General features: G+C 44.3%; 2 protein-coding genes across 2 annotated transcripts in view; one reads left to right on the forward strand and one right to left on the reverse strand.

Moving 5' to 3' along the window:
• Window positions 1–10,922, forward strand: part of VANGL1 (VANGL planar cell polarity protein 1) — a 55,952-nt gene extending 45,030 nt beyond the window's left edge. The window contains exon 8 of the mRNA XM_003892449.4: window positions 3,811–10,922. Within this exon, the coding sequence (XP_003892498.1) occupies window positions 3,811–4,071 (261 nt within the window). The 3' untranslated portion in view covers window positions 4,072–10,922. The remainder of the gene's footprint in view (window positions 1–3,810) is intronic.
• Window positions 10,923–12,351: 1,429 nt separating this feature from the next.
• The window catches only part of CASQ2 (calsequestrin 2), a 70,492-nt gene continuing 56,409 nt past the window's right edge, over window positions 12,352–26,434 (reverse strand). Inside the window, exons 9-11 of the mRNA XM_031652227.1 lie at window positions 17,819–17,919; window positions 15,536–15,610; window positions 12,352–14,099 (exon numbers count right to left, since the gene is read on the reverse strand). Of these exons, the coding sequence (XP_031508087.1) occupies window positions 13,911–14,099; window positions 15,536–15,610; window positions 17,819–17,919 (365 nt within the window). The 3' untranslated portion in view covers window positions 12,352–13,910. The remainder of the gene's footprint in view (window positions 14,100–15,535; window positions 15,611–17,818; window positions 17,920–26,434) is intronic.

Genomic DNA, 26,434 nt, shown 5'->3' on the forward strand with positions numbered 1-26,434 from the left:
TTTCTGAATTAAAAATAATAGCTGTTTTTGGCATAGAAATCCAAACATTAAAGAAAAGTATCATATGCGGAAAATGAAGTTTTCATCCCCCACCCCAAAACAGTTTTTACGGATAAGGAGTTGGTATATATTCTTTCAAATATCTGTGGATGTTTTTTATGCTGAATTGGGAAAACAAAACAGAAATAAGGTCATTGCTCTTTCTTTCTCTCTCAATCTCTGTGTGTGTGCGTATGTGTGTGTGTGTGTGTGTGTGTAAACCACAGGCACATGCCACCATGCCTGGCAATTTTCGTATTTTTGTATTTTTTTGGTAGAGACATGGTTTTGCCATGTTAGTCGGGCTGGCCTCGAACTCCTGAGCTCAAGCAATCTACCTGCCTCAGCCTCACAAAGTGCTGGTATTACAGGCCACTGCCCCAGCCTATATATATCATTGATTGATTGATTGATAGCCTATATATATCATTCATAGATGGATAGAGATTTACATACTACATCTCTCTATATAATGTATATTATCTTTATGTATGTAGAGAGAGATAGATATATAAAACTTTGCTTTTTTTTCTTAAAGCTATCCCTTGGCTGTCTTTCCAAGTCAATACATACAGATCTTACTCATACAGATCTAACTACAGATAAAACTCATTTCTGGTAATAGCTACATCTTATTCTACCAAATACCATGATTTATTCAACTGATTGTCTGTTGATGCACATTTGGATTAAGAGTTTTCATTAGTCAAAGCTAGGGGCCGGTTGTATTTGTTAATCAGATTTTATTAGTACACAGCCATGCCCTGTTATTTATGTATCACCTATGGCTGCTTTCACTCTGCACCAACAGAGTTGAGTAGTTGTGACAGAATATGGCTTGAAATGCTGAAAATATTTACATCTATGGAAAAGTTTGCCAACCCCTGGTTTAAACAACATTGCGGTGAATGCTTTTTTACATATGTGTTTGTACAAGTATTTCTGAAGCCTAGGTTTCAAGTAGAGGAAAAGCCAGGTCAGCGTTGTAGATCCACCAAACTGCCTTCCTAAGGGGTGTTCCTTTTGCATGCTTTGCCTCTAACATCTGAGATTTATTATTTCCCACATACTCGGGAGCATTGGATGTTATTGTTTTAAATCATTGCCCATCTAAGAGGAGGAAGTTAGTTTTAATTCTTTTTTTTTTTTTTTTTTGAGATGGAGTCTTGCTCTGTCGCCCAGCCTGGAGTGCAGTGGCGCCATCTCGGCTCACTGCCACTGCCAGCTCCACCTCCCAGGTTCACACCATTCTCCTGCCTCATCCTCCCGAGTAGCTGGGACTACAGGCGCCTGTCATCACACCTGGCTAATTTTTGTATTTTTAGTGGAGGTGGGGTTTCACCATGTTGGCTAGGATGGTCTTGATCTCCTGACCTCATGATCTGCCCGCCTCAGCCTCCCAAAGTGCTGGGATTACAGGCGTGAGCCACCGCGCCCAGCCTATATATCTTTAGTTAATAATGTTATAGAACAACTTTTTTTTCTTTTTTCTTTTTTTTTTGAGATGGAGTCTCTGTCGCCCAGACTGGAGTGCAGTGGCACTATCTCGGCTCACTGCAAGCTCCACCTCCCAGGTTCACGCCATTCTCCTGCCTCAGCTGGGACTACAGGTGCCCGCCACCACACCCAGCTAATTTTTTTTTTTTTTTGTATTTTTAGTAGAGAGGGGATTTCACCATGTTAGCCAGGATGGTCTCAATCTCCTGACCTCGTGACCCACCTGCCTCGGCCTCCCAAAGTGCTGGGATTACAGGCGTGAGCCACCGCGCCCTTCCGATAGAAAAATTTTTATATGCTAACTTTCCAATCATATTTTTTGTTCTATAAAATTATTGTTTCAGTTTCATTTCTCCAATTGTTGAGTTATTTTCTTTTTCTTATGATTCATAAGTGCTATATTTATATTGGAAGTGTGAGAGTATGCAAGGCCTTACTTTCTGCCTCACAATAGATGCTCCAAATGAAAAATATACCTGGCAGTAGCAGCAGGGTGTGAGTAAAAGAGGATACCAGGGCGGGTGCAGTGGCTCACACCTGTAATCCCAGCACTTTGGGAGGCTGAGGCAGATCAATCACCTGAGGTCAGGAGTTCGAGACCAGTCTGGCCAACGTGGTGAAACCCCATCTCTACTAAAAATACAAAAAAAAACTAACCAGGCATGGTGGTGCATGCCTGTAATCCCAGCTACTCAGGAGGCCGAGGCAGGAGTATCACTTGAAATGGGAGGCAGAGGCTGCAGGGAGCTGAGATCATGCCATTGCACTCCAGCCTGGATAACGAGCAAAACTCTGCCTCAAAAATAAAAAGAGGATACTAGTTAAAAACTGTTCTTGGCCGGGCGCAGTGGCTCACGCCTGTAATCCCAACACTTTGGGAGGCCAAGACAGGCAGATCACTAGTGGTCAGGAGTTCAAGACCAGCCTGGCCAACATGGTGAAACCTCATCTCTACTAAAAATACAAAAATTAGCCAGGTGTCGTGACATGTGCCTGTAATCCCAGCTACTTAGGAGGCTGAGGCAAGAGAATCACTTGAACCTGGAGACGGAGCTTGCAGTGAGCTGAGATTCTGCCACCTCTAACCTGCGCAACAGAGTGAGACTGTCTCAACAAAACAAAATCTGTTCTTGACTCTGTCTGGGACCTGATTGATATATTCCAGTATGTTTCTATCTGTATTACTGGCTCATTTCATTCTTCCTTCCCCTTATGGCTAAATCAGTGTATTTATTTGATTTAATTCACATGCTGTTGAACTCCTAGTATGTGCTACGCACATTAGAAATTCAAATTAAAAAAAAAAAAAACATACTTCCTGCCCTTCAAGAGAGTGAAGTGTAGTGTGGGGAGCGGGCACGAAAGTCAGCGATCACTTTGAAAGTAAAGGGTCACACGAGTCAGTGATTACAGGAACCTGGAGGAGCACATGTTAATCTGCCTGAGAGGTTCAAGAGAGGAGGCTTAAGAAGATTTGAAGGGCAGGGAAGAATGAGCTGAATGACAGTGTTTAGCTGGAGGAACAGCACATGTATCAGAACTCTATCAAGCCAGGTGCCACTGGAGCAGAGAACTCAGGAGAGGGAAGGAGGCATCAGGCCTGGGCATCTCCTGGACTGGCCGTGTGCCCACATAGCCCAACATGGAATAACCATTGCTTGCTTACCATGCCAGGCATTACTATGAGTGCTTTTTGAGAGCTAACGCTTTCGTCCTCATGGCAGCCCTGTGACTCATGTAGTGTCACTGCATCCACTAATAGAGAGTGTAAATGACTTGTGCAGAATCACTGCCAATAAGTGGTAGGTCATGCATTCTTGTTCATGCAAATATATTCAGCTCGTATTTCCTGACTGCTCCTTTGGGCCCGACATGGCCCTGCCCTGAGAAATGTTTGGTTCAGGAGGAGGAAGACGTGGAGAAACACGTCCAGTAGGGCCATACCCTAAGAACGGAGTGATGCAGCCGTAACGGCTTCCAGCCAGACACTGACCCCAGCCACCCCATTTTCCCTCCCCTCCGTGGGTACCACTATGCTTGCCCTTGGTGGGTAGGAGGTAAAGGGGAGTGAAGAAGTCCAAGAAGTCTTCCCTCCCCAGTAATGACTCAGTTGTGAGGATCTGATGGGAATGCAGTGTGATGAGCTGGGCTCTGGTCTAAGCTGGTTTATTTGGAAAAAGTTCTTTATAGGTGTGAGAGTGGTTAGCCGCCTAGCCAGGACTGCCCTTAAAACGAGCTGTTTCTTCCCTAACAGCCTTTCTCCTCTGCTTCCAGGCCTTCCTAGAACGGTACCTCATTGCGGGCCCCACCCTGCAGTATGACAAGGACCGCTGGCTCTCTACACAGTGGAGGCTTGTCAGTGACGAGGCTGTGACTAATGGATTACGGGATGGAATTGTGTTCGTCCTTAAGTGCTTGGACTTCAGCCTCGTAGTCAATGTGAAGAAAATTCCATTCATCATACTCTCCGAAGAGTTCATAGACCCCAAATCTCACAAATTTGTCCTTCGCTTACAGTCTGAGACATCAGTTTAAAAGTTCTATATTTGTGGCTTTATTAAAAAAAAAAAGAAGAAAATATATAGAGAGATATATATCTATGCCAGAGGGGTGTCTTTTTTAAAAAATTCTTCATTGCTGACTGAAACTGGCAGATGATTGACCAGTATCCTTTGACCATCTGCACTTTATTTGGAAGGAACCAGGGGTTGTCCACCCTGAGAAAAAGTGACTGATGACATCTGACTTTTGTCGATGAGACTTCTCAAGAAGCCGTTCCCTGGAGCTTCTGTTACAGCTGTAAACCAAAGTGGAGCTGGTGCTTCTTGGGAGCCTCGCCTTACAACAACTAGTTCCTGCCTTTCGTCCAGTACCACGTCCGCCGTTGCTTCTGGTCAGCCCACTTGTAGACTTCCAGGGGACACATCTTTATTCTGTTTCAGGAAACCAGTCACGACACGTCCACATATGTATTTGTGTATGTTAATGTCCAGTATCACATCACCCACGAAAGTCGTAGGCAGTTCAGGAGATACCTGCCTTCGTCTTTGTTCTTTGTTGCCTTAGGTTCTTCAGAGAAAGATCACAACAAAAAATGTGCACTGTCGTTTACAGCTATTAAGTGGTTTGATTTTGTTTTTTTCCCAGAAAGAAAACATACACGCCCTGTTTCTGATCCCACCCCTCTACTGGCTTGAAGTAGGTAGCCCTTTCCCAGCCCTGCAGCTGCCCACCTGGCCTCCATGCCATCCTGCCCCCACCTGGCTGGCAGCCCTGGCTCTCCATGTATGCCCTCCAGCTCTTTGTGAAGACTCAAGTCGGTCCCAGAATTGTTTCCATATTGAAGTGCGGGGTGCCCAGCAGGGAAAGCACAGGGAGAGCAGGCAGCGGAAATGCCCCCTTTAGGCTGCAGCAGGAGCCCCACACTGCCCAGTTTTCCGCCCCACTGCTCTACACCAACCAGGGGAGACTAACACTGTCACTCTGGGATTGGCAGGTGCAACTTGGAGCCACTTAATTTCCTGGGGAGGTAAGTTCTCCCCAAGATTATAGCAAGCTGCCCTGCCAAGGGAGACCAAACCATGCCAACCATGCTGGCAACTGCTGCTCTCCAGTCCCTGTGTTTTCTGACCACAGTCACTGTGCAACTCATTGCCTCTGCCACTCAGGACCAGGAAGGGGGCTGGTTTTTGCTCCCACTCTTAGTTGCTGATAAAGTGGGGAGAAGGAAAATGGACATTCTACAGAGTTTGGGGAAAGGAGAGTAGGGAGCCCATCTTCTTGTCCAGAAAGATTCACCTGTGGTCTGTCTGTTAAACACAGCTGATTTCAGTGGGCTTTCCTCTGGTCCTGGGGGAGCAGACACTGGGTTGTGGGCAGAGGAGCCGTCCTGGCGGAGCCCTGCTGCAGGGGAGCTCCTTCAGGAGCCCCATCCGGACCTCTTGCACTGGGCTGCCTTTGCCTCCATTTGCCTTCCTGTATCTGCAACAAACCTTTGAAAGTGTTCACTCTTGTTTTTCCCAGTATTTCGGGTAATCAGCCACCTTGCTGTAGTACAGGATGACTCTTTGTATGTGTGCACACCCCCTTACTCCCTTACTGCTTCATGTACTCCACAAGTGGTACAGTATTTTGTGTCATTGTAAAAATCAAAATTGGCTTTGGATCTTTGTAATACACCTGTACCTGAAAAAGTAAACAACATTCTTCAATCACCAGCCTTCAGCTTGAAAAGACATGCTGGAGAAGAAGGAAGGGGGAGCCCATAGGTGTGGCAGGGAGCCAAGATGTACTATTCAACTATGTGGTTCTGTTTATAAAAAACACATACCATGGAACCATGGTGTTTTGTTCTTAGTTTTTGCTGTTAGATCCCTTCAAACTGGAAGTTCCTTATAATGTCTTTCTCAGGAAATATTTTGGGAGATGGGGTAAGGGATGGCAAGTGTGAGACGGGCTGTGTCAGAGGTTGCTACATCATGGATACAGAGCAGTTCCAAGTGCCATGAGTGTATATACATATAGTTAATAATGACACTGTTCATCACCATTCTAAAATACTGTTCTTCCAACCCTATCTTAAATGACCAGTCCAGAAAGGGTTAAGCTGGATTCATTTGCTCTGGCATGTGCATTCCCAGCAGGGTGAAGAAAAGTTTAAATTAAAGAATTTATTTTCCCTCTGCCCCTTCCTCTTTCTCCCAGTCTTTGCATAGGAGAATGTCAGACGTTCAGAAATTACTGTTTCTATTTTAAATTGAGTATTAATTTTTTTACATTGACTTTGTATTGAGTTCTTTTTGAAAGAATAACAAAATAAAATGCAGGATCTTTGTAAAGCCTTTGCACTTTCAACCTCTTTATAGCTTGAGTTACTGTTGCAGTGGGAACAATGTAAATGACATTTAAAAGATTTAAGGTTTCAGAAAGCTGCATCCCACAATTGAACACAATGCGTTTTTATTTCAATTCTTGGAACTGGTAGGCTATTCTTTTTAAAAGGGGGTAAACTTTGCCCTAAGGCTAGTAGAACATACGTTCATATTATAGGAGACAGGATTTCATTTGCCTTAAATGTTTATAGATTTTTTTATAATTTTCAACCTACATTATTAAAATTAGAGCATTGAGTGTTAAAGAACTTAGTGAGGAGTCTATGTCTGAGATTGCTCTCTTCCCTGGTGATGTTTTAACTGGTAGACAATTTGTTTTTAAATGTGTACTTTTGAAGATAGGACAATTTTTATAGTCCATGAACTGAATGTTAAAAAGTTCTGTATGCATTCTCAGAGAGGATTTTAAAGCTATATAGTTCATCAATCCTTTGCATTATCAAAATGTTAAGTCAAATGCATAATACTTTGGCTAAAATTCATAAAGTAAGCCCTAGAGAAAATACTTGACCACCAATTTTTTGCCCAACCCTCATCACCTCCCTTCCCCCACCCCCACCTCTGTTCTTCCGTTTTGACATCTACATAGAAGACAAGTTCTTTATAGCAAATGGTAAGAGGCAGGTGACCTGGTGTGTTTGCTGTGTTGTGGTACATTGCCTGGGGCTTGGGACTCCTTTTTTAATGGAGAGACTGGCTGTGCAGGTGTGTGTTGGATACGGATGAAGTGCTCACCCCTCCCCTCTCTTCAGTAGTTGGTGGTAGATTTCTCTCCCATTTTGCCTCTCATAATCACTTTCGAGTGCATGTATTTACCTAAGGGCTGTAGCTCTGTGGGATGCTACCAGCATATTGGACTGACAGAAATTGATTACCTTGCCACTCCAACCCACGTACTGAGTGAATGTTCCAGCCACTCAGTGAAACCAACAAAAGTGAGTCCTTGGTTTACCTTCCAATCTGGGCCCTGCTGTGTAAGTATCCCTAGGTAGGAATGCATATTTGTTTGTGCGTTTTTATTTCCATATACATGAGCATTTCTCTGAGTGTATTACCCCATGGATAGCACACTTACATGTCAGACGTCATAACATCTGTGTTATCTGTAGCAGATAGGTGCATAGCTCAGCAGGTGCGTGTGAATGTGTAGATAGCTGAGTGTGTGAGGGTGTCTGTGCTTCTGCAGTCCCCTGTGTTTGAGAGATTACCTAATAACCCTGTGTTTGGGGAGGTCACTCTAAACCAGTGACTTTTCCCTCCCCTGCTTTATTCCTTTCCCTCACTGACACTGACTTCTCCCCCTAGAGTAAATGGCTTTAGCACAGCACTGTCTTCTGGGGAGCCTGCTGTCCTGCAGGCAAGTCCATTAAACTCTTTCTTGCTTCAGGACTCTGAAAACAGCAAGAAACAAACAAAGAAAGGTCAAGATCTAAGAAAATTACTGCACAAACTTCACTACCCGGGAAGCCTTAGTAGATATTTCTTAAGGTAACTTAAAAACGGCTTTATTTTTAAAAAGTGATAGGTTAGTTAAAGTAGCACAGAAATGTTAGCATATTTATTTAAATAGTCCTGCAGCAGAGACCCTGCGATTGTAAAGTGAATTAAGTATTTCTGGGTAGTGTTTGTGATTTATGGATTTGTTACCAAAAAACAAAAAAAAATCACTACTGTGAATTTACTACTATGTAAACTTGTGGTCATATATCATTATAAATAAAATAAGAATTGCTCTTCCGCCCACCGTTCTTGATTGGTATTCAGTGCAGTAGTGAAATGAGATAGTTTAGACACTGTTGAAATAGCCACATTGAGCTTTAACCAAGTGTATGCTCAGAATATTCGGTTTGGGATCACATTTTGAGAAAACATGTTTTGGTCAAAGAAAGGAAGGGCTACTAACACATTTATCAGGTATTGTATATTACAGTCCATGTTCCACCCAGCCTTGTTATCCCCACATTCTTTCAAGATAGGAGTTATCTTCGTTTTTCAGGTGAAAAAAGGAAGATGAGAGAGGAAGGGGCTTGTCCAAGGTCTCATGGCTGGTTAACAGAATTTCAAACTAGATGTTTGATTCTAAGCCCTCAGTCCACTGTACCTTGAAGTATGGTCTAAATGATTTGGCGCTTCCGGATGTTGAGGAAGGACCTAGAGACACATCCTTGAACTAGAACCTGGCGTGGGAGTTCATTGGGAGGCAGGATCTCTTCTTTCACTTTGGATTTACACCTTGTCCCTTGGAAAGCTTCTCCACCATGCTAGCAAATATCTTAGGATATTTGATGGAAAGAACTTGAGAATCCCCCTTCCTTCTGGAAAACCCAGCCCTGCCAGTGTTGCACCTGCTGCAAGACAGGGATGCTGTTGTTCTGGCAACCCGCCTTTGCTTTTGCCTGGCCCGACCTGCTCCCACTCTACTGGCTCGGGCAAGATGCGTGCCTTCGGCCTTGGGTGAAGGGAGGTAGGCAGGGTCTTGACCTGGCCTCTTTCTGGTGCCATGGCAACATTATGCCTCAGCCTTCTTCCCTGGTTGAAGTGAGAGGGGCTGTCCACAGCCCCATCCTGGGGGGATCTCAAGCCAGAGTCCCTGGCCTGGCCTCCTTGATATAGGTGTTCTCAGCAAGCAGTTTGCGTCCCACTGTTTTTCCCACACTTGCCCCCAAGACTCTGGACAGCGCAGACGTAAAACAGGGCTCAGAAAACCATTTTTCTCTATTCCCATATGTAGTAAGTTTTGATTCAGTTGTGCATAAACCATGGTTTTCTGCCCTACTGTTTGCTTTCAATGGAAGACAGTAAAGGGAAGATGGTGCTCACGTCTCTCCACATGACATCTCATTAGGAATTAAGATGCAATGGATTAGAAATGTAAAACTTCGGAATAAAATTAAATTTTAGGGCTCTTTAAGTCCCGTTTTCCCGGGTCCTGTTCCATTTCTACGTAGATAACCCAATTTGTTTTGTCTATTAAGTAAGTCTCTTTAGTGGGTTGTTTTAGAGTGTCCAACAAAAGAACAGATTCCTAAAGCCAGGTGCAGCACCGTGAAAAGTTTCTTTCAATATGGCACCAAGACTCTACCATTTATGTCTGTCTCAGCTTACAAACATCAGCGTTTTGTCCTTGTCATAGTGGAAGAAAGACATTATTTTAAGCTTTGGGGACAAATGTGACAAATCCCAGGTTTTTATCTTAAAAGTGTCTTTGGCACTTCTTTTGGCACTGAAATGGTATTTGGATAACATTATTTGAATGTAGAGTTGTTTGGTTTTGTGTGTGCTTATCTTTATCTGAGCTTTCACTTGTGGGCATGGCATTTTGTTGTAAAGTTGCTCATCATTTAGGAGTGTTTAATTCTAAAAAGCCCTCAGCCTAAGAAAGCTTCGTCTGTGGGGACCGGAGACTGTTGCTCAGGGAATTAGTGACGGGACTTGGGCATCTGATCTGCAGGTGACAAGTTTAGTTCAACTCAAGTTGTAGGGAATTTAGACAGTTGCACATCATCGCCATTCTAGGGGCCTTGTAGAAAGACGCGACCGTTGTTTTTCATTTATCAGCACCCCTCAGTTATAGAGGTAATGGAACATTCACTTACTTTTCATCATCATTCTTTAAAAAGGGAACGTACAAAAATCTAAACTTTGGCAATAATTTCTTTTTATAATAGTTTACGGTAGGCTTTAATTGAATGCCACACTCCTCTGAGACCCCTAAGTTATGGCGTGATTAACCAAATTTGATTTCCAACAGTCATTTACGACCATAACTATTGCACAGAGTGCAGGATGCCAGCAAAGATGAGGGTGGGGGCAGATACTGGCTCAGTGATTTAACTCACATTATAGATGACCCCTCCTCAACAGAAATGCTACTGAGAGAAACAGAAAGGCCTGGGCCAGGCAGGTCTTATTTGAGAGGAGATTATTTCATAATTGCTTTGGTTAGAAGGACTTTACATTTGCTGATTTCAAGTCCAGCACCAATTTAGAAAGTTCAGAGATGAAACCACCTGTCTTTATCTGACAGAGTCATAACTGTTTGTGTACAAATGTGGCCAGGGACCTTTTTTGTTCTTTCTGATTCGTTAATACTGTGCATTGTAACTAGGAGGGGCAGTTTTGCCAACCAGCCTCTGCTCACGGTCACCATATGTGTATGACAAGGCCTGAGTGAGTTCCTGCATAAACTGGGTAGTGGGCTCTTTTGAGGCATTTTCAAGCATATACATGAATGAATGACACTACCAGCAACCATCTGTACAAGCCCATTTACTCACATTCATAAGGTTTATGCTATGAAACTTCTTCTCATTGTGATGTCAGTAACAGAGTTAGTGTCTCTGATGGAATAGTGTACCTGTCACCCAAGTTATTTTGTTCCTTTTTGGGTCCTCCAGTATAATCCCCACCTCATCCCAATTCACTCTAAAATGTTTTACACATCACATTTTTTATACTGTAAAATTGGAAAATAAATTGAAATATCAAATCGTATCTTGTTTCTTTTCTTCATGTGATTATTTCAATCTAAAAAGTTGCTTACTTTTTCAGGGACATTTTTCACTCTTGCATAATTTTGAGACCTTCAGAATTTCAAGACAACCTGTCATATTTCTATAAAAACCAAGACAATTATGACGGATTGGGAAAGTAGAATTACCATTGTAACAAAAACTACTGGTTGTCAATCATTTTACAGTGAAGAAAATGTTTTGAATAGATAACTAAAAATGAAATCCTCAGGCTCGAAAACATGGAGATGAAACAGATCTTTTGAGTAAACCAGCAAGTGGAAAGGTGTTCGAGTCAAATAAGGAGAAAAGTAACAGACCTTGGGTTGATGTGGGAGGCGAATATTGGATTAGTTTTCTGATTATTGGCTTGGGAATTCAAGTTAAATTATCAATTGATTTTAGATAGGTCTATTTAAAGGAAATTTGATTATTTGCAAAGAAATATGAAGCTTGTTTTCTGCTAAACTCAACGGTAGAATTTTGACAGCACACAATCAAATTCTTACCTATCGCATGGACAGAAATTAGAGAAATCAATTGATGCAAAGATATTCATTGGATAGATTATTGATAAGCTGTTTTTTTGGGTCATTAAGCAAAATGTGCACAATTTATATCTGCATAAGTAAATGCTGCTAATACACCTTGTGCTATCATTTGGATATTTGTTCCCACCAAATCCCATGTTGAAATTTAATCCCCAGTGCGGCAGTGTTAGGAGGTAGGGTCTAAAGGGAGTGATTTAAGAATTTGGGTCATGGGATAGAGCCTTCATGAACAGATGAATGTCCTCTCTGGAGGAAGTGGGGTGTGAGTTGGTCACTCTGTTAGTTCCCTGGAGAGCTGGTTGTTAGAAAGAGGTTGGCACCTCCTCTCTCATGCTTCCTCTCTCACCATGTGATCTCTGCACACACTGGTTTTTCTTTACCTTCTGCCATGAATGGAAGCAGCCAGGGCTTTCACGTGATGCCCAGTCTTGCAGCCAGCAGAATTGTGAGCCAAGTAAATATTTTTTCTTCATAAATAACCCACTCTTAGTTATTCCTTTGTATCCATAAAAACAGACTAAGATACCTTGTAAGCTCTGTTACCCAATAGTGCTGGGGAATTATAGGTATTCTGGTTAACCAATTATTCATTCACCAACTCAATAAATGAGTATCTACTTTGTGATGGGCAAAGTGCTAAGTGCTAGGGATTCTAAGATAAATTCCTTGCCTCTAAAGAGCCTGCAATTTAGTGAAAGGACAAACATGCAAATATATGTTATACCTTAAATGATAAGTGACATGATCCAGGGATTCACAAAGCACAGAGGGGAAGGGGCACCTTCAGGTCACCTAGACAATTGGATAAACGGTGCTATCACCCACCCAAACTAGGACTCCATGAAGACGAGAAGAAGATGCTTAGGGGAGAAGGCAATGAGTTCAGGTTTTATTGTGTTGAGTCTGAAGTGCTTGTACAACATCAAGTCAAGATGTCCAGAGGCAGTTGAATGAATGCGTCTAAAAATAAGGCGAGGAGTCAAGGTTAGAGACTTATATTTGGAGGTAATTAGCACATGGATAGTATTGATGGGCATGATGACATCGTTTTGGAAAAGTGTGTAGAGTTGAGATGCTGTGAAACACCATCATTTAAAGAGCAGGCAGAGGAAGAGGGACTGGAAAGGAAAATAGAGAAGAAATAAGGAGGTAGGACTGGAGCCAGATGAGAATGAGCAGAGTCAGAAAAATCAAGATAGGATTTTCAACATTGTCTGAATATTTTCAAAATATGAGTTTAATGACAGAATTAGTTAGCTAGTTTTCCACAAAAACTATTGCTCTATTTTCAAAAAATTTGTACAGTGTCTTACACATGTGCTAAAAGATTGAGAAAATAAATTAGAAAATTATACTGCACACTTAACACTAAAACTACCAAGCACAATATAACTTTTAGACAGCTCAGAAGGCACTTTGGAATTTTTTTTCAGTGCCTCAGGGCATCAGTATGAACTCCAATTACTGTTGCCCTGGCCAACTGTGAGAGTACTGATAACTGGAGAGTTAATTGACTGCTGGATAAAGCAATCTTTAATCCAAATGGGAAGGCTCACTAGCAGCTACAGAGAAGGGGTATTCAGATCCCAGCTTAGGCTAGGAAGCTAGCCAACCCAGTCAGAGACATGAACCCATCAGAAAAATGTAAGACCTTTCATCTTTCTAGTTTTCCCCCACCCTCCACTCCTGCTAATGAATATGTGAGACTTACCAACTAGAGGGAAGTTTAGAGAGCAAATCCACCTCCCATCCCAGTTTCCTAATACACTAGAAATGATGGTGACACCTGTACACATTTCAAGTCCTCTCCACAGCCATCCAAAGGCTTGAATATCCATAATGATATGAATGACCATCACTTGAAATAAGTTTAACAGAGCCATGAGAATATGATTTATAAGTTTGCTTCCAAGGCTAGCCTAGGATCGTCTTGGCTGGAGGAGGGATTCCAACTCATGTTCGAGGCATGGAGGGAACTAAATCATTAATCATGTGTCTTCCCTGGGCTCTGATTATAAGGTCACTCTATGCCTGTGAGTTAGAAAGCTGTCAGTTCTGTTACTGTCATAATCAAAGACAACATAAACTGGTGTTAAGGGATTGTTCACCCTAGACTGCCATGTTCAGGCACTGCCATGACCCTTGATGGTCCAGCAAAGAACAAGATCTGTTCCATGACAGTCAAGACAGTCAACATGGGGATAATTTTCCTCCTGTCTCTGCTAAGTGGGATTGCTGCATTTGAAAAGGCATTTGCTGAATGATACTGCTCCTGATGCAAAGGGAGTGGGAAAAGAGATAATGGAAAAGGGAAAGGAGCCGGCTGGGTGTGGGGCAGAATTGCTTGCTGCCACCTTGTGCTGTCTGTATGGTAGTGGGTAGCTGTGATTTTGTTTACATCAGAATTGTTTGGAGTTGGGCTATTCATCGTCATCATCATCACTGTCATCATTATCCTCATCAGAATTATTATCATCATCGTCGTCATCATCTTCATCATCATCTTCAGTGTTTATCTTTCCAGAAAGCACATCCTCAATCCAGTCCTCCAGCTCCTCAGCAGTTGGAAGATCATCATCATCTGGAATCTCCATCCAGACACTGTCAGCCTGCAGTGAGGGATTAATGAACGAGTGAGTGGATGCATGAAGGCTGAGCCAGACCAGGGGTAGCTGTGCTGAGTAGCTATGCTGAGTGCCCCCCGACTCTCTCACACTTACTAGGAATGTGCACATTGTTAAATGGAAATGCCAAACAGCAAAACAGTATGTGTAATATACTGTTTGTGTTGCATAAAAGGAAATGTGTATTCCATTACCCAGTGGAATATGTATATGACATTTCTGGTAACATATTCATGCAACAACCACCAGTGGTTCCCTCTAGGAATGAGACTTTGACCTTCTATTCTACTGTTCTGTTTTAAAATGTTTTCACTTGAGCATATTTTAAAAGTTATGTATTATTATTAATTTTAAAGTAGCTTACAAAATAAATGAATGTAGAGTTCCCTAGGTGATTGAACACCTACCAACGGGGAGAAAGACATTGCTAACTGGCCCTCATTCTTTTTTTTTTTTTTTTGAGATGGAGTTTTGCTCTTGTTGCCCAGAGTGGAGTGCAATGGTATGATATCAGCTCACTGCTACCTCTGCCTCCTGCATTCAAGCAATTCTCTTGCCTCAGCCTCTCAAGTAGTTGGTATTACAGGCGCCCATGACCATGCCTGGCTAATTTTTGTATTTTTAGTAGAGATGGTGTTTCACCATGTTGGCCAGCTGGTCTCAAACTCCTGACCTCAGGTGACCCACCCATCTCGGCCTCCCGAAGTTCTGGGATTACAGGCATGAGCCACCATGCCTGGCTTGGCCCCCATTCTTAAGAGATTCTACCTCAATTAAGTATGGCTCTAATAATCCTCTGTGATCATCCCTTTCTGTCCACTATTTGCCTGGTTGTATCTGTCCCCACTTCAGCTTTATGATGGTGGAGTTGTATCAGATGTCTGGACTGAGATCTAAGATTTCCTCGCATTCTGCCAGTGCACCTCACTAGCCTGTCCCACCCTCAGTTCAACAATGCCTGAGCTTTGAGGAGAAGCCCCTTGCTCGCATATGATTTTCTTCCTTCCTTTCTGCAGGCCTTGTCTCCTGGCTGGGATTCTGGGCCACAATGGCCCCATCACACATTGTACAATGATGGCTCCTGGTGTGGGTTCCCTTTTGTAAAGGACCTTATTGTTTGTTGTTTGGCTTTGGGGGTAAATACAGGAGAGTTCACTTGAGGGGAAAGTTCCAAATCAGTGATTCAGGAAAGGCTGGTCCCATAGGCAAGAAAACGTGTCCATGGAAGGGAGCCATGTAACCACAGATTGGAACTGGCTTGGAGACCAGGCGTGGAACACACTGGCAAGTTTCCTTGAGCAGGACCCCCGCCCTCTTCTGGAGAGGCTGGACTCCTGTAGATGCTCTCACAATCTAGGCTGTGTAGCAGAACACAGGGCAGGCCAAGGGTGCCTGAGCAAGCCTTCATAGGGGATACTCACATCTGTGACATTCACCACCCCAATCTGTGGCCTGAATAGGTCAATCTTGAAAGTCTTCTCCCAATAGGCAACGAGCTGCAGCAACAAAAAAATAAGATTAGACAGCAGGCAGAGGGCATTCTCTGTTAAGGACCCACCCACCGTCCCATTGCAGTAACTAGGTCACCATTGGTTAAAGGTCTTCAAAACAGCTGTGGGCACTTAGCAAATTGAAGACTTGGCCCCAGCCTTCAAGCACTTCAAATAAGCATTAAATAAAAGATGACATAGCATAAATTACGGAAACATGTGTCTACAGCTGTAAGAGAGAAAATTATAGAGGTGGTCTAATGTTGCTTTCCAAATTACTTGTGGCTGTTTTATAGTTTGTAGAGCCATTTCCCTCCACCTCTTTTTTAATGTCCCATTTTTAAAAATACCTTATCTTGTGCTACATGAGATAGCTGGGAAAGCCATGATGGGTCATAAGTTGCCGAGTAAGAAGGCTTCTTCATTCAACCAGGCTTGGACTCCATGTGGACAAATCTCTGACTGGGGCAAAAATAGAGGAGCAAGGGACCACAGGATTTTTTTTTTAATGGAGATGCTCAGTGGTAGAAAATCTCCCATGCAAATATATGGCCTAGTGGGGACTAGGGATAATCAGGAATCTGGAAATCAGAATAGTCTGAAGATTTCTTCTTTGCAAAAACCAAGGCAAACACATAGAACTGGCCAGAAGAGAGGCTGGGCGCGGTGGCTCACGCCTGTAGTCCCAGCACTTCGGGACTGGAGTCCGGGAGTTTGAAACCAACTTGAGCAACATAGTGAGACCTTGTCTCTACAAGAAATTTTAAAAATTAGCTGGGCATGGTGGCACACACCTCTAGCCCCAACTGCTCAGGAGGTTGAGGCAGGACGATTGCTTGAGCCTGGGAACTTAAGGCTGCAGGAAGTTGAGATTATGCCACTGCACTCCAGCCTGGGTGACAGAGTGAGACCCTGTCTCAAAAAAAAAAAAAAAAAAAAAAAAAGAACTGGCCAGGAAAACTGCAACCCATCTGCAAGCTTGTATAACAAAATAGTCACATAAACTAGAGACACAACCAGGCAGAAGCTATATCAACAAAACTGTACTGTATGCAGTCTTATATGGCCATGACTTTGTTATAACTACCCAGTGCTACGACAATGGTCTCAAGTGTCACGGAAGCCTCTGCCTTTGATTCACCCCCCTCCTCTACATAAGGCTGATTTTCAGGACCCTTGAGATGCCTCTCAATTTTCTCTATTTAATCACAGTATCATCAGTCATGACCTATGCAACTAATGATAATTCCTGGAAGATAAAGTCATCATTCATAACCTAATGATAACTAAACTTGTACCGATTACCGCAATAAGCTTTTACCTAAAGCAGTAGGTAGACCAAGCTTTAGCATCATGTAGACCTAGATTGGAATATCACATCTATCACTCACTAGCTTTAACCTTCCCAGCTATCATTCTCTCCACCTTGTGACAGGGATTATAATAGTACCTACTTCACAGCATTGTTGAGAGGATTGCTGTGATGAGGCATGTAAAGCATTACTATAGTTCCATGCATACAGTAGAGTATATCAGCTATGCTTATTGTCAGTACCAGTACTTATTATCAGTACCAGAACCAGTACCAGGGTTCAATTCATGTAGTGTACAAATTCTGTTTATTCTTTTTAAAAACACATAAGTATAATCAAAGCTTTCGGGCCACTGATCATGGACACTAGCAAAAGTGTGGACTTTAAGGTTCTTTCACATTCATCGTAGGCTAGACACTATGCTAGGTCCTGGGGAGAACATGATGAACATGACAGGCATAGGCTCTCTTTCTCTCCACAAAGTTCTGAACTCGCTGAAAAATGTTCATCTCTGATTTTAATTACTTGGTAATTCAGGTGGCCTCAGAACGATGGTCCCCACCCAGAAAGTAAAAGTAGTTCTGGGGACAGGGAGTGCAGTGATGAGGGGTAGCTCTGGAGCTGCCGCCAAAGGAGTTTACCCTGCCCACTTGGGTGGGTCCCCGAGGGTCAAGGGTTTTCAACTCCTGGTTTCAACTCCAGGGAGTAAGCCTCATCCTTTCAGGGTCAGCACCAGGCCCCAAGTTCAATACTGCCCCAAGGGCCAAGACCTCCCACATTGGATGGGGGCTGTCACTGGGTTTCTACAAGTGCCCCCGCCTATTTCACCTCCTTGGATGCTAAACGCAATCATGAGGCTGTGACAGCAACTGAGGGTGGGGCGCTGGCTGGAGCCACTCACCAGAGGAAAGTCGTCGGGGTCGATCCACAGGATGCTCAGGTCGGGGTTGTCGGTATTGTCCCGGGCAACCTGTTTCAGGATCTCCAGGAATTCGTAGCCATCTGAAGCAGGATTCAAGAGAGTTGAGTAACCCCTGCACACACACAGCTTCTAACGTGGAGAGCAGAGTGCGGTTTTTCCACGAGGACTTCTTAGGCCATTTGGTGCTTACCCTCAATTATAGGATTATTCTATAGAATGAGTCAGATGAGAGCTCCAGGCACAAAGCAGCTTATACAAAGGAAACAATAAAAAATTTGAACAAAGGATTAAAGGTTCACAGAGAACTGGCTGGTTTTCCACTGGAAGCCAAACTTCATTTGTGAAAAATGCCCAGCCTTGGGTCAGAAAGTCAGTCCCAGAACAGAGAAACTGCTGCCTGTCCTCACTGATCCCGTGCCATCTCTTGAAACAGATACTTTGCTGTCCCTTAGAGTCCCAATAACATCTGCTGTATAGACCAAGAATGTTTAAGCCTGGACCCTTAGTTTTCTACAACCAGGAATTGCTAAAACCTTCAAACCAAACGAGCATCTGATTTACAGTTGGTTTCACAGCTCTGAGATAGTAAACGCGGCTTCCCTCCCTCCCTCTCTCCCTCCGTATTTCCTTGTATACTGGGCCCTCCCTCTGTTCAGTCAGCAGCAGTCATTGCCCTAGGGGCGGGATGATTCATAAGAAAAGCAGAGAGGAGCTTTATAAGTTTCAAGAACACAAACTTCTTAGCTTTAAAAGGCTAAACCTTGAAGGACTGTGAGCATACAACTTTTGCCATAAACAAAAATTATAGGAGAATATTTAGTAAGAGATAGCATACTCTCAACCCTCAGCACCACTCCCCAGCCCCCAGCTAGAAACTGAAAAAATGGTTTAGATTCTGGAAGATCCCTGAGAATACTAAACTGCGCCTGTGTGTGTGTGCGTGCATGTGTGTGTGTGCGTGTGCATGTGTGCACGTGCGTGTGTGTGTGCATGTGCAGAAACACAAGCCATGTGTGCATGTGTGTCCATGTACAGAATCTCCATTGTTTCCGGGAATCCCAGGGTATAGAAGACCCATGATTTGTTTCAGAATTAAACTTAGGCAAATGAAAAGATCCCAGAATCCCCTAAAGAACCCCCTAGTATAGGAGCACTAGGGCAGAAGAGCCTGTCGAAAGGCCCCATGGAGTTGTCTTGTCATTCTGAGGAACTTGGACAGATGACGATGACCCCTACCAGATGTGCACCCCACTCAGCTATGCCTGGGAACCAGAGAGACCCTGGATCCCTCGGGATGGTGGAATTGGGGTGGAGGACCTTTAATTATCAGCCCCAGCTTCCACCACTCAGTGGTATACACTCAAAATTGAAATTTAGGTTCAGTTCTAAATAATAAAGTTACAGTTCTTGCATAGCTGAATTCGTGGCTTGAAATTTATACCTTGAATATAAGTAACTCACCAGCTACTTGGGAATTCAATTAACTGTGTTTTCTTTGCAAAGTTTTTTTCTTTTGCCTGGAATCTCAGCAAACTTGAGCTCCTCCCTATGGCCTCTGTTTAGCAAGCCTCTCCTCTCTCCAGGAATGCTAGCTTTTGTTTGGCTCTTTTGGACTCTTGGTAAAAGTTTTTTTCTACACTTCCTTATCTCTAATGCATTCCAGGCAAAACGCATACTATTCTTAGCAACTCTACTTTGAGTTTTTGAGTTGGTGTAGTCACTGTTGCTAGCTCACACTGAAGATTCAGGCTGAGCCCCCTTAGGCCTTACTACGTGGGAAGCACAGCGACCTCTAGTGGAGAAGTTCCTTTTTTGTGGGGAGGGGGGGTCTCTGTTGCCCAGGCTGGAGTGTGTGATGGGAACATAGCTCACTGCAGCCTCGACCTCCCAGGCTCAAATGATCCTCCTGTGTCAGCCTCACAAGTAGCTAAAACTACAGATGCATGCCATTATGCCCAGCTAGTTTTTAAAATTTTATTGTTTTATTTTGTAGAGACAGGGATCTCACATTGTTGCCCAGGTTGGTTTTAAACTCCTGGGCTCAAGTGATCCTGCCTCAGCTTTCCAAAGTGCAGGATTACAGACTTGAGTCACTATGTCAGGCCTAGAAGTGGTCTTTATGGCTGGTGTCCACTTCTTGCAGAGATACAGAGTGGACTTGGGTAATCTTTTAATCTGTGCTCATAACCATATTGCAAATGAGATTATGACAGACACCAGAGACTGACAGGGCCCTAAACATTAGAGTTCATTTATCTGTAATTGCAGGGCTGGGGGCAAGGTGGGGTAGGGGCATTACTCCTGCTGCCTGTAGGTGGAACTGAGAAGGTCCGGCCCCTCCAGTGTATCACTAGCTGCCAGGTGTGGACACTATGGATTCTCCTTTGGCCATGTGTCTGTCACAGGAGAGGGAAATATGGTGCCGCCTTGGTTATCTGTAGAGATAGGAATCATAATACAAAGACCACAAGGAGGAATTCCTCCAAAACAACTTCAGTTACTGTTTTTAGCTGCAGAAAATAAAGAAATGATAATCAATGAGGTGACACTGCTAGTACTTTGGAAGATGAGAGAGAGTCAAGCATAAAAGGGACATGACAAATGTGAAATTCACAAAGAGGATGAAATGCAACAACACAGACTCAAATGAAAGTAGAAAGCAAACTTGTGGTGCAAGAGACTGATTCACATAAAGAAAAGGAGAGTCTAGGTAGGCACAAGTGTTGTGGAGGGACAGGATCTGTGACCCAGAACTACAAGCTGAATACACAACAGAGCGCTGTTGTTTTCTTATGGGAAAAACTCTCTTAACATTGGGATTCATCAAAAGGAATGTGGTATCCAAGAACATACCTACTACATTCCTATTTGACATTCTAGAGCAGGTTAAGAGACGAAAAGAAAAACTGAACTGTGCAAGAAAAATCAAATGGATTGTAGTATTTATGTAAATGAGCAAAGCCAAAAGTGTGGCCTAAAGCCCATTTTCAAGAAAATAAAAAGATTTTTGTAAGGAGAATATTCTTTGTGTCTATGGAGAAGCAAAGAAATCTCAAAAACCATTCCCAGAATAAATTAATAAATAAGGTTGACATTAAAGCTGAAAAAGTTTCCTCTAGATCCTAGGGCAGGTTTCTGATGTTCAGGGTGATGAACTCTGTAATGGACAATGTCTGTGTCCCCGAATACTTTTAATGACAGAACAGAGCCCATTCTTCAGGGAGTCAACCCAGCATAGCCCTTAAACACACAGACTCTGGGGCCAAATGACCTTGGCCAAGGTCCTGGATGTACCCTTAGAGTGTGACTTAGAGCAAGTTATTTAATGTTTGTCTCCTCATCTGTAAAACAGGGATGATGACAATGATAGCATCTACTTCACTGGGTAGTTGTGAGTTAAATTAATCAGTTTTCCTGCAGCACTTGGACAGTGCCTGGCATAGAGTAAGGTTTAGCCATTATTTTACTTAAATTACCTGACATTCTATATTCAAAGGCAAGGAAGCTAGCTGGAACTCCCTAAGCCCGGCCGTTCCTCTGTTCATTTACCACATCGGTATTAAGTTCAGTGATCTGGGCACCGGGAGTGGGGTGGAGGCAGTCTTGGACCCACGTGGTAGAGAACATGCCCACAGAAAACTACATCACAAGACAGTACAGCATGGGGCAGTTCCTTCCGGCTCCTGTTGCTGATTCTGTGACCAAAGGCTTCAGGGATGGCTGTGCCAGCTGGTGTGACCACGAGAACCCTGCCTTGATAACTGGGTCAGGAAAAGGTTTAATTCCTTTGCTTTTAAGGCATTAGCTTGTATGGATATTCCTGATCAAAGGCTTACGAGCCTCCAGGGCTCTCCCCTCTTCAGACCCCAGCCTTGAGTGCAGACCTGTTAAAATGGATTCTCATTAATCTGTGAAAGTGAGTTAAGGCAGCTAACCTGGTCTCACATGTATTCAGTTGCTAAAATTGTAAGTTACAAGTTCAATTTTTTCCAAAGAGAGCCTCTGTTTCTTTGTAAAACTGGCAGGTCCCCTGGAAAAGAGAAACGTTCTCTGTGGATCCTCCCTTTTTGACCAGGAAGGCAGGTGTAGGAAGCTGCGTTTCACTTTAGTAATTCAATGTTAAGCAAGAACTAGTCCACTGTTAAAATTACATGGATGAATGACTGAGTTTAAAATGAGTAAATGTTTCCTTTATCAGTGGTAGACATGGCTTGGAGGCCTTTCAAGACTGTGGTCATGCATGTTTCAGAAGGAATATAGCCCATACTTCAAAAAAGTATATAGAGATAAAGGGGGAAATACTATTCAGAGATGTGTAGGCTAATAGTTATCTAGACATAGCAAGTAGAGGACTAGTCTCTGCAGTCATCAGAAAAGCATCAGTTCTCAAAATGAGAAGAGACTCCGGCAACCCAGACATTCCAAACATCCAGGTAGGTGAATAGCCCCCACTCAAAACATTTGTCTCTTTTGAATATTTCCGGGACTGAGACCCTTCGACGTTGCTAAAGGCTGACTACAGAGTTGATCATTGTAACAGCCAAGAATCTTATCCTTGCATCCAATTGAAATCTCCTTTTATACACATGACGTTTACTCCCCAATTTCTTCCTTTATGGACACTAGACATTGTTCTTTTTTGTTGTGTTTTGAGATGGAGTCTCGCTCTGTTCCCCAGGCTGAAACGCAGTGGTGCAACCACGGCTCACTGCAGTCTTGACTTCCCAGGCTCAAGTGATTCTCCCATCTCAGCCTCCTAAGTAGCTGGGACCAGAGGCACACGTCACCACGCAGTTAATTTTTTAATTATTATTTGTAAAGATGAAGTCTCTCTGTGTTGTCCAGGCTGGTCTTGAACTCCTGGGCTCAAGCGATACTCCCACCTCAGCCTCCCAGAGTGCTGGCATTATAGGCGAAAGCCACCACGCCCAACCAGGACACAGGACATTGTTCTCCACATGCAGAAAGTCTATAATCACGCTGCTCCAGCCTTTATTTTCTGAGTGTCTATTGAACACTTACTGGGTACTGAGTACTTTCGCATTTGATTTTTACAACTCGTCTTGATGGAGGTTAGGAAGATTTTATCATCTCCATTTTAAAGGGGATGGAATTAAGACCCAAGGAGAGCAAATGACTTGCCCAGCATCACACGGGAGCAAATGGTAGAGTTGGGAGTTGAACTCAGGTCTTAAGTCTGCACGTCTGGCGCCACTTCCACTGTCTCCTACCCTCTGAGGTCTCCTCACTCCTACCAGCGTTGCTGCCATCTTCCTTCCTCGAGTTTGTGCTTGAGATTTTTAAGCCCAGTGTGAAAGCTTCAACATCAGGGAAGCAGGGGCTGGGACTCTGAGGAAACTGTCCATGGGGTCAGCACCAGGGCTGGCGGGCTGGCCTCTACCTTCCCATGGAAGAGTCCCATCCCCTCCTTCAAACCACACTGCCAAGCCCTCGCCTCCCAGCAGCTGCAGTATGGTGGGTTGGCTAACTCAGGGATGGCTCTGAGTGGGACTGGCGTCTCAGAGATGGATGTAAATAAAGAGACCTGGAGCTGTGAGAAGTGCAACTCCTCTCCTGCCACTCAGGCTTGGAGTCCTGAGAGGCCATGACCCACAGCCAAGGGATGCACGTTGAACCAGGAGGTTTCCCACAGCAAGTGAGTGGCCTCTGGGAATCACATCTTTGTGGGAGGAGAAACTGGTGATTATCCTCTCCTGTTTCCCTGGCAGGGACTGATGGGAATGAGCCTTCACCAAGCCCTAGGGGACCGGTCCCAGGCCAGGCACAGCCAAGTCAGGAGCCAAGGCCACATTCGGCAGAGGCTCGTGTGTCTCAGACCAAGCAGCGGCCTAGGAGCGAACAGGCCCACAGCACGCTGGCTGTGCTCACTCCACAAAGGCACTGAAAGGGACCCTTCCTGACTCCATGCTGTGGGAAGTTCTGGGCCTCAGGGTCTCTGCTCCTGTGAGGAGAGGCCTGAGCTTGGGGGGGCCAAGCTCTTACAGTGGGGTCCTGCCCTTACTTGTGTGGCAGGTGGACAGATAAACGGCCGGGGCTGGAACCACAGAGCTTAGAGGTTGTGTCTAAAGAGGGCACTGGGTCTGGAGTTTAAAGACCTTGCACAGGTCGCTTAACCGCTCCCCTTTCGTCTCCTCCTCTGAAAGTGGAGAGAGCAGCAGCCACATGACCTCTCAGGCACGTTGATATAATGAGATGCTCTCAGCATGTGGGTTGGGTAAAGTGTGTAGGGAGACACAGGCAGAAGGGCCTCGTAAAGACTTCCTCTGTCTTCTTCCTTTTTCTCCTCCACCCCCATCACACTCTTAATCATTTTAAGGCTTTTTTTTTTTTCACTACTTTGATCCTTCATTGACGGGAAGGGTTTTTGTTTGTTTTTTGTTTTGTTTTGTTTTGTTTTTGAGATGGAGTCTCACTCTGTCACTGAGGCTGGAGTGCAATGGTGTGGTCTTGGCTCACTGCAACCTCTGCCTCCTGGGTTCAAATGATTCTCCTGCATCAGCCTCCCAAGTAGGTGGGACTACAGGTATATGCCACCACGCCCAGCTAAGTTTTGAATTTTTAGTAGAGATGGGGTTTCACTATGTCGGCCAGGCTGGTCTCAAACTCCTGACTTTGTGATTCACCTGCCTGCAATTCCAAAATGCTGGGATTACAGGTGTAAGGGTTTTGTTTGTTTGTTTGTTTTCATCAGGCAGGTATAATTTGAGTTCCCACAACATCTTAAGCCCAGAGCCAGGGGCTGAGACACAAGGGTGTATAGGACAGGTCCTCTCTCAGAAAGGCCTTGTTGGTCTCTAGGCCAGAGCTCACTCAGTAAGTATGGAATTCTCAAAAAGCGGCCCAGCATCTGAACTGGACCCTTTGGAAAACCTCAGAGGGACAGACAAGGCCGGGAGCTCTCCTCTCACAAGATGGAATTGCCAAGAAGTCACCCGTGAGAGTCAAACATCCGCGTAGGACAGGGGACATTGTCTGGGCCCCACGGCTGTGAGACAGCACTTGAGACATGTGAAGACGCTACCACTCCTTACCACAGCCCTCTTTCTCTGCCTGTCTTCTGGCCCTAAGATCTCGGAATTGGTGAAAAAGTCAAATGACACGGTGTTGTGATGAAGAGAAGCTTAAGCTGGTGGTTACAGAGCCCAGACTTGGGGCTGGACTGCTAGGTTTGAATCCCAGTTCTATCACTGATTAGCCATGTGAGCTGGAGACATTTAATCCCTCGGTTCCTGTATTTCACCAAAACACCGGGAAGACGGATAAAACAGCACCCCAACACGCTGGCCATGGCAACATGTTGAGGCCTGCTAATGCTGGAATAACATTCAAATGCGCAACCAGCCAGGCACAGTGGCTCACCACAAATCCAGCACTCTCGGGAGGCTACCAGCACACAAACTTAGCCAGGCATGGTGGCCTTATGCCTCAATCCCAGCTACTGAGAGCTTGAGGGCAGGAGACCCTGAACCCAGGAGGTGTGAGGTTGCAGTGAGCAGAGATAGCCGCACCTGCACCCAGCCCAAAGTAATCCAGGACACCAACCCAAAAAAACGAAAAAGAAAGAAAAGAGAGAGAGAGAGAGAGAAAGAAAGAAAGAAAGAAGAAAGAAAGGAAAGAAAAGAAAGAAAGAAAGAAAAGAAAAGAAAGGAAAGAAAAGAAAGAAGGAAAGAAGGAAGAAGAAGAAGAAGCATGGAAGGAAGGAAGGAAGGAAGGAAGGAAGGAAGGAAGGAATAATGGAAAAGAGGAGAGAGAGAGAGGAAAGAAAGAAGAAAGAAAAAAGAAAGAAAGAAAGAAAAGAAAGAAAGAAAGAAAGAAAGAAAGAAAGAAAGAAAGAAAGAAAGAACCAAATGTTACATTTGATAAACCAAATTTAAAATCAAAAGCTCAAAGAAAGGCTATGGTCCCCACTTCATTAAATGACCTCAAAAAGATTTTACAAGCAGGAACCTGAAGGCGGAGCTTGATGGAATGAGCCTGAGACACCCCTCCCAGCCCCACACATCCTCACCCACATGAGACAGCAGCCTGTCCCATCCCACAAACCCTGATTAGCTGCCACATTCCCTGAAAATTCTGAGACATCCATCCCAGCATGCACTCATGTAGAAATGCCGCTTTGCAAACCTTTCATCACATGTTATAAAGAAGATGTCAGCCTGACACAGACACGTCTAGGAGTGGAAACCTGTCAGACGAGCGGCTCTGGCGGGCGCTTTGAGCGCAGGAGCTGGAGGAAGACTGTCAGCACCACCAGGCAATGGGCAAGAGCGCAGGGCTAGGAAATGCCCTTCCCAGCCAGGCCTGCCTGAGGGCACGGGATGAGTACAGCAGGAGAGATCCAGCAATTAGGCTCTAGGGCCAGGAGAGCAGACCCTGCCTCCTGGCAGGTGGGGGTGAGAGTACAGGGTTGCTGCCTGCCCTCAGCTTTCTACAAGGGGTGAACTCAAGTTCTTGGCTGTGAGGGTCATGTCAGAACTGTTGGGAGAAGAAAGTGGTTGGGGCAGCTGGATTGCTGGGACGTGTGGTCGTTGCTGCTATATAATCTTAGATCCCAAACCTGGACAGTGGGAGGAA

The sequence above is a fragment of the Papio anubis genome, chromosome 1 (genome assembly GCF_008728515.1).
Source record: "Papio anubis isolate 15944 chromosome 1, Panubis1.0, whole genome shotgun sequence".
Lineage (NCBI taxonomy): Eukaryota > Metazoa > Chordata > Mammalia > Primates > Cercopithecidae > Papio > Papio anubis.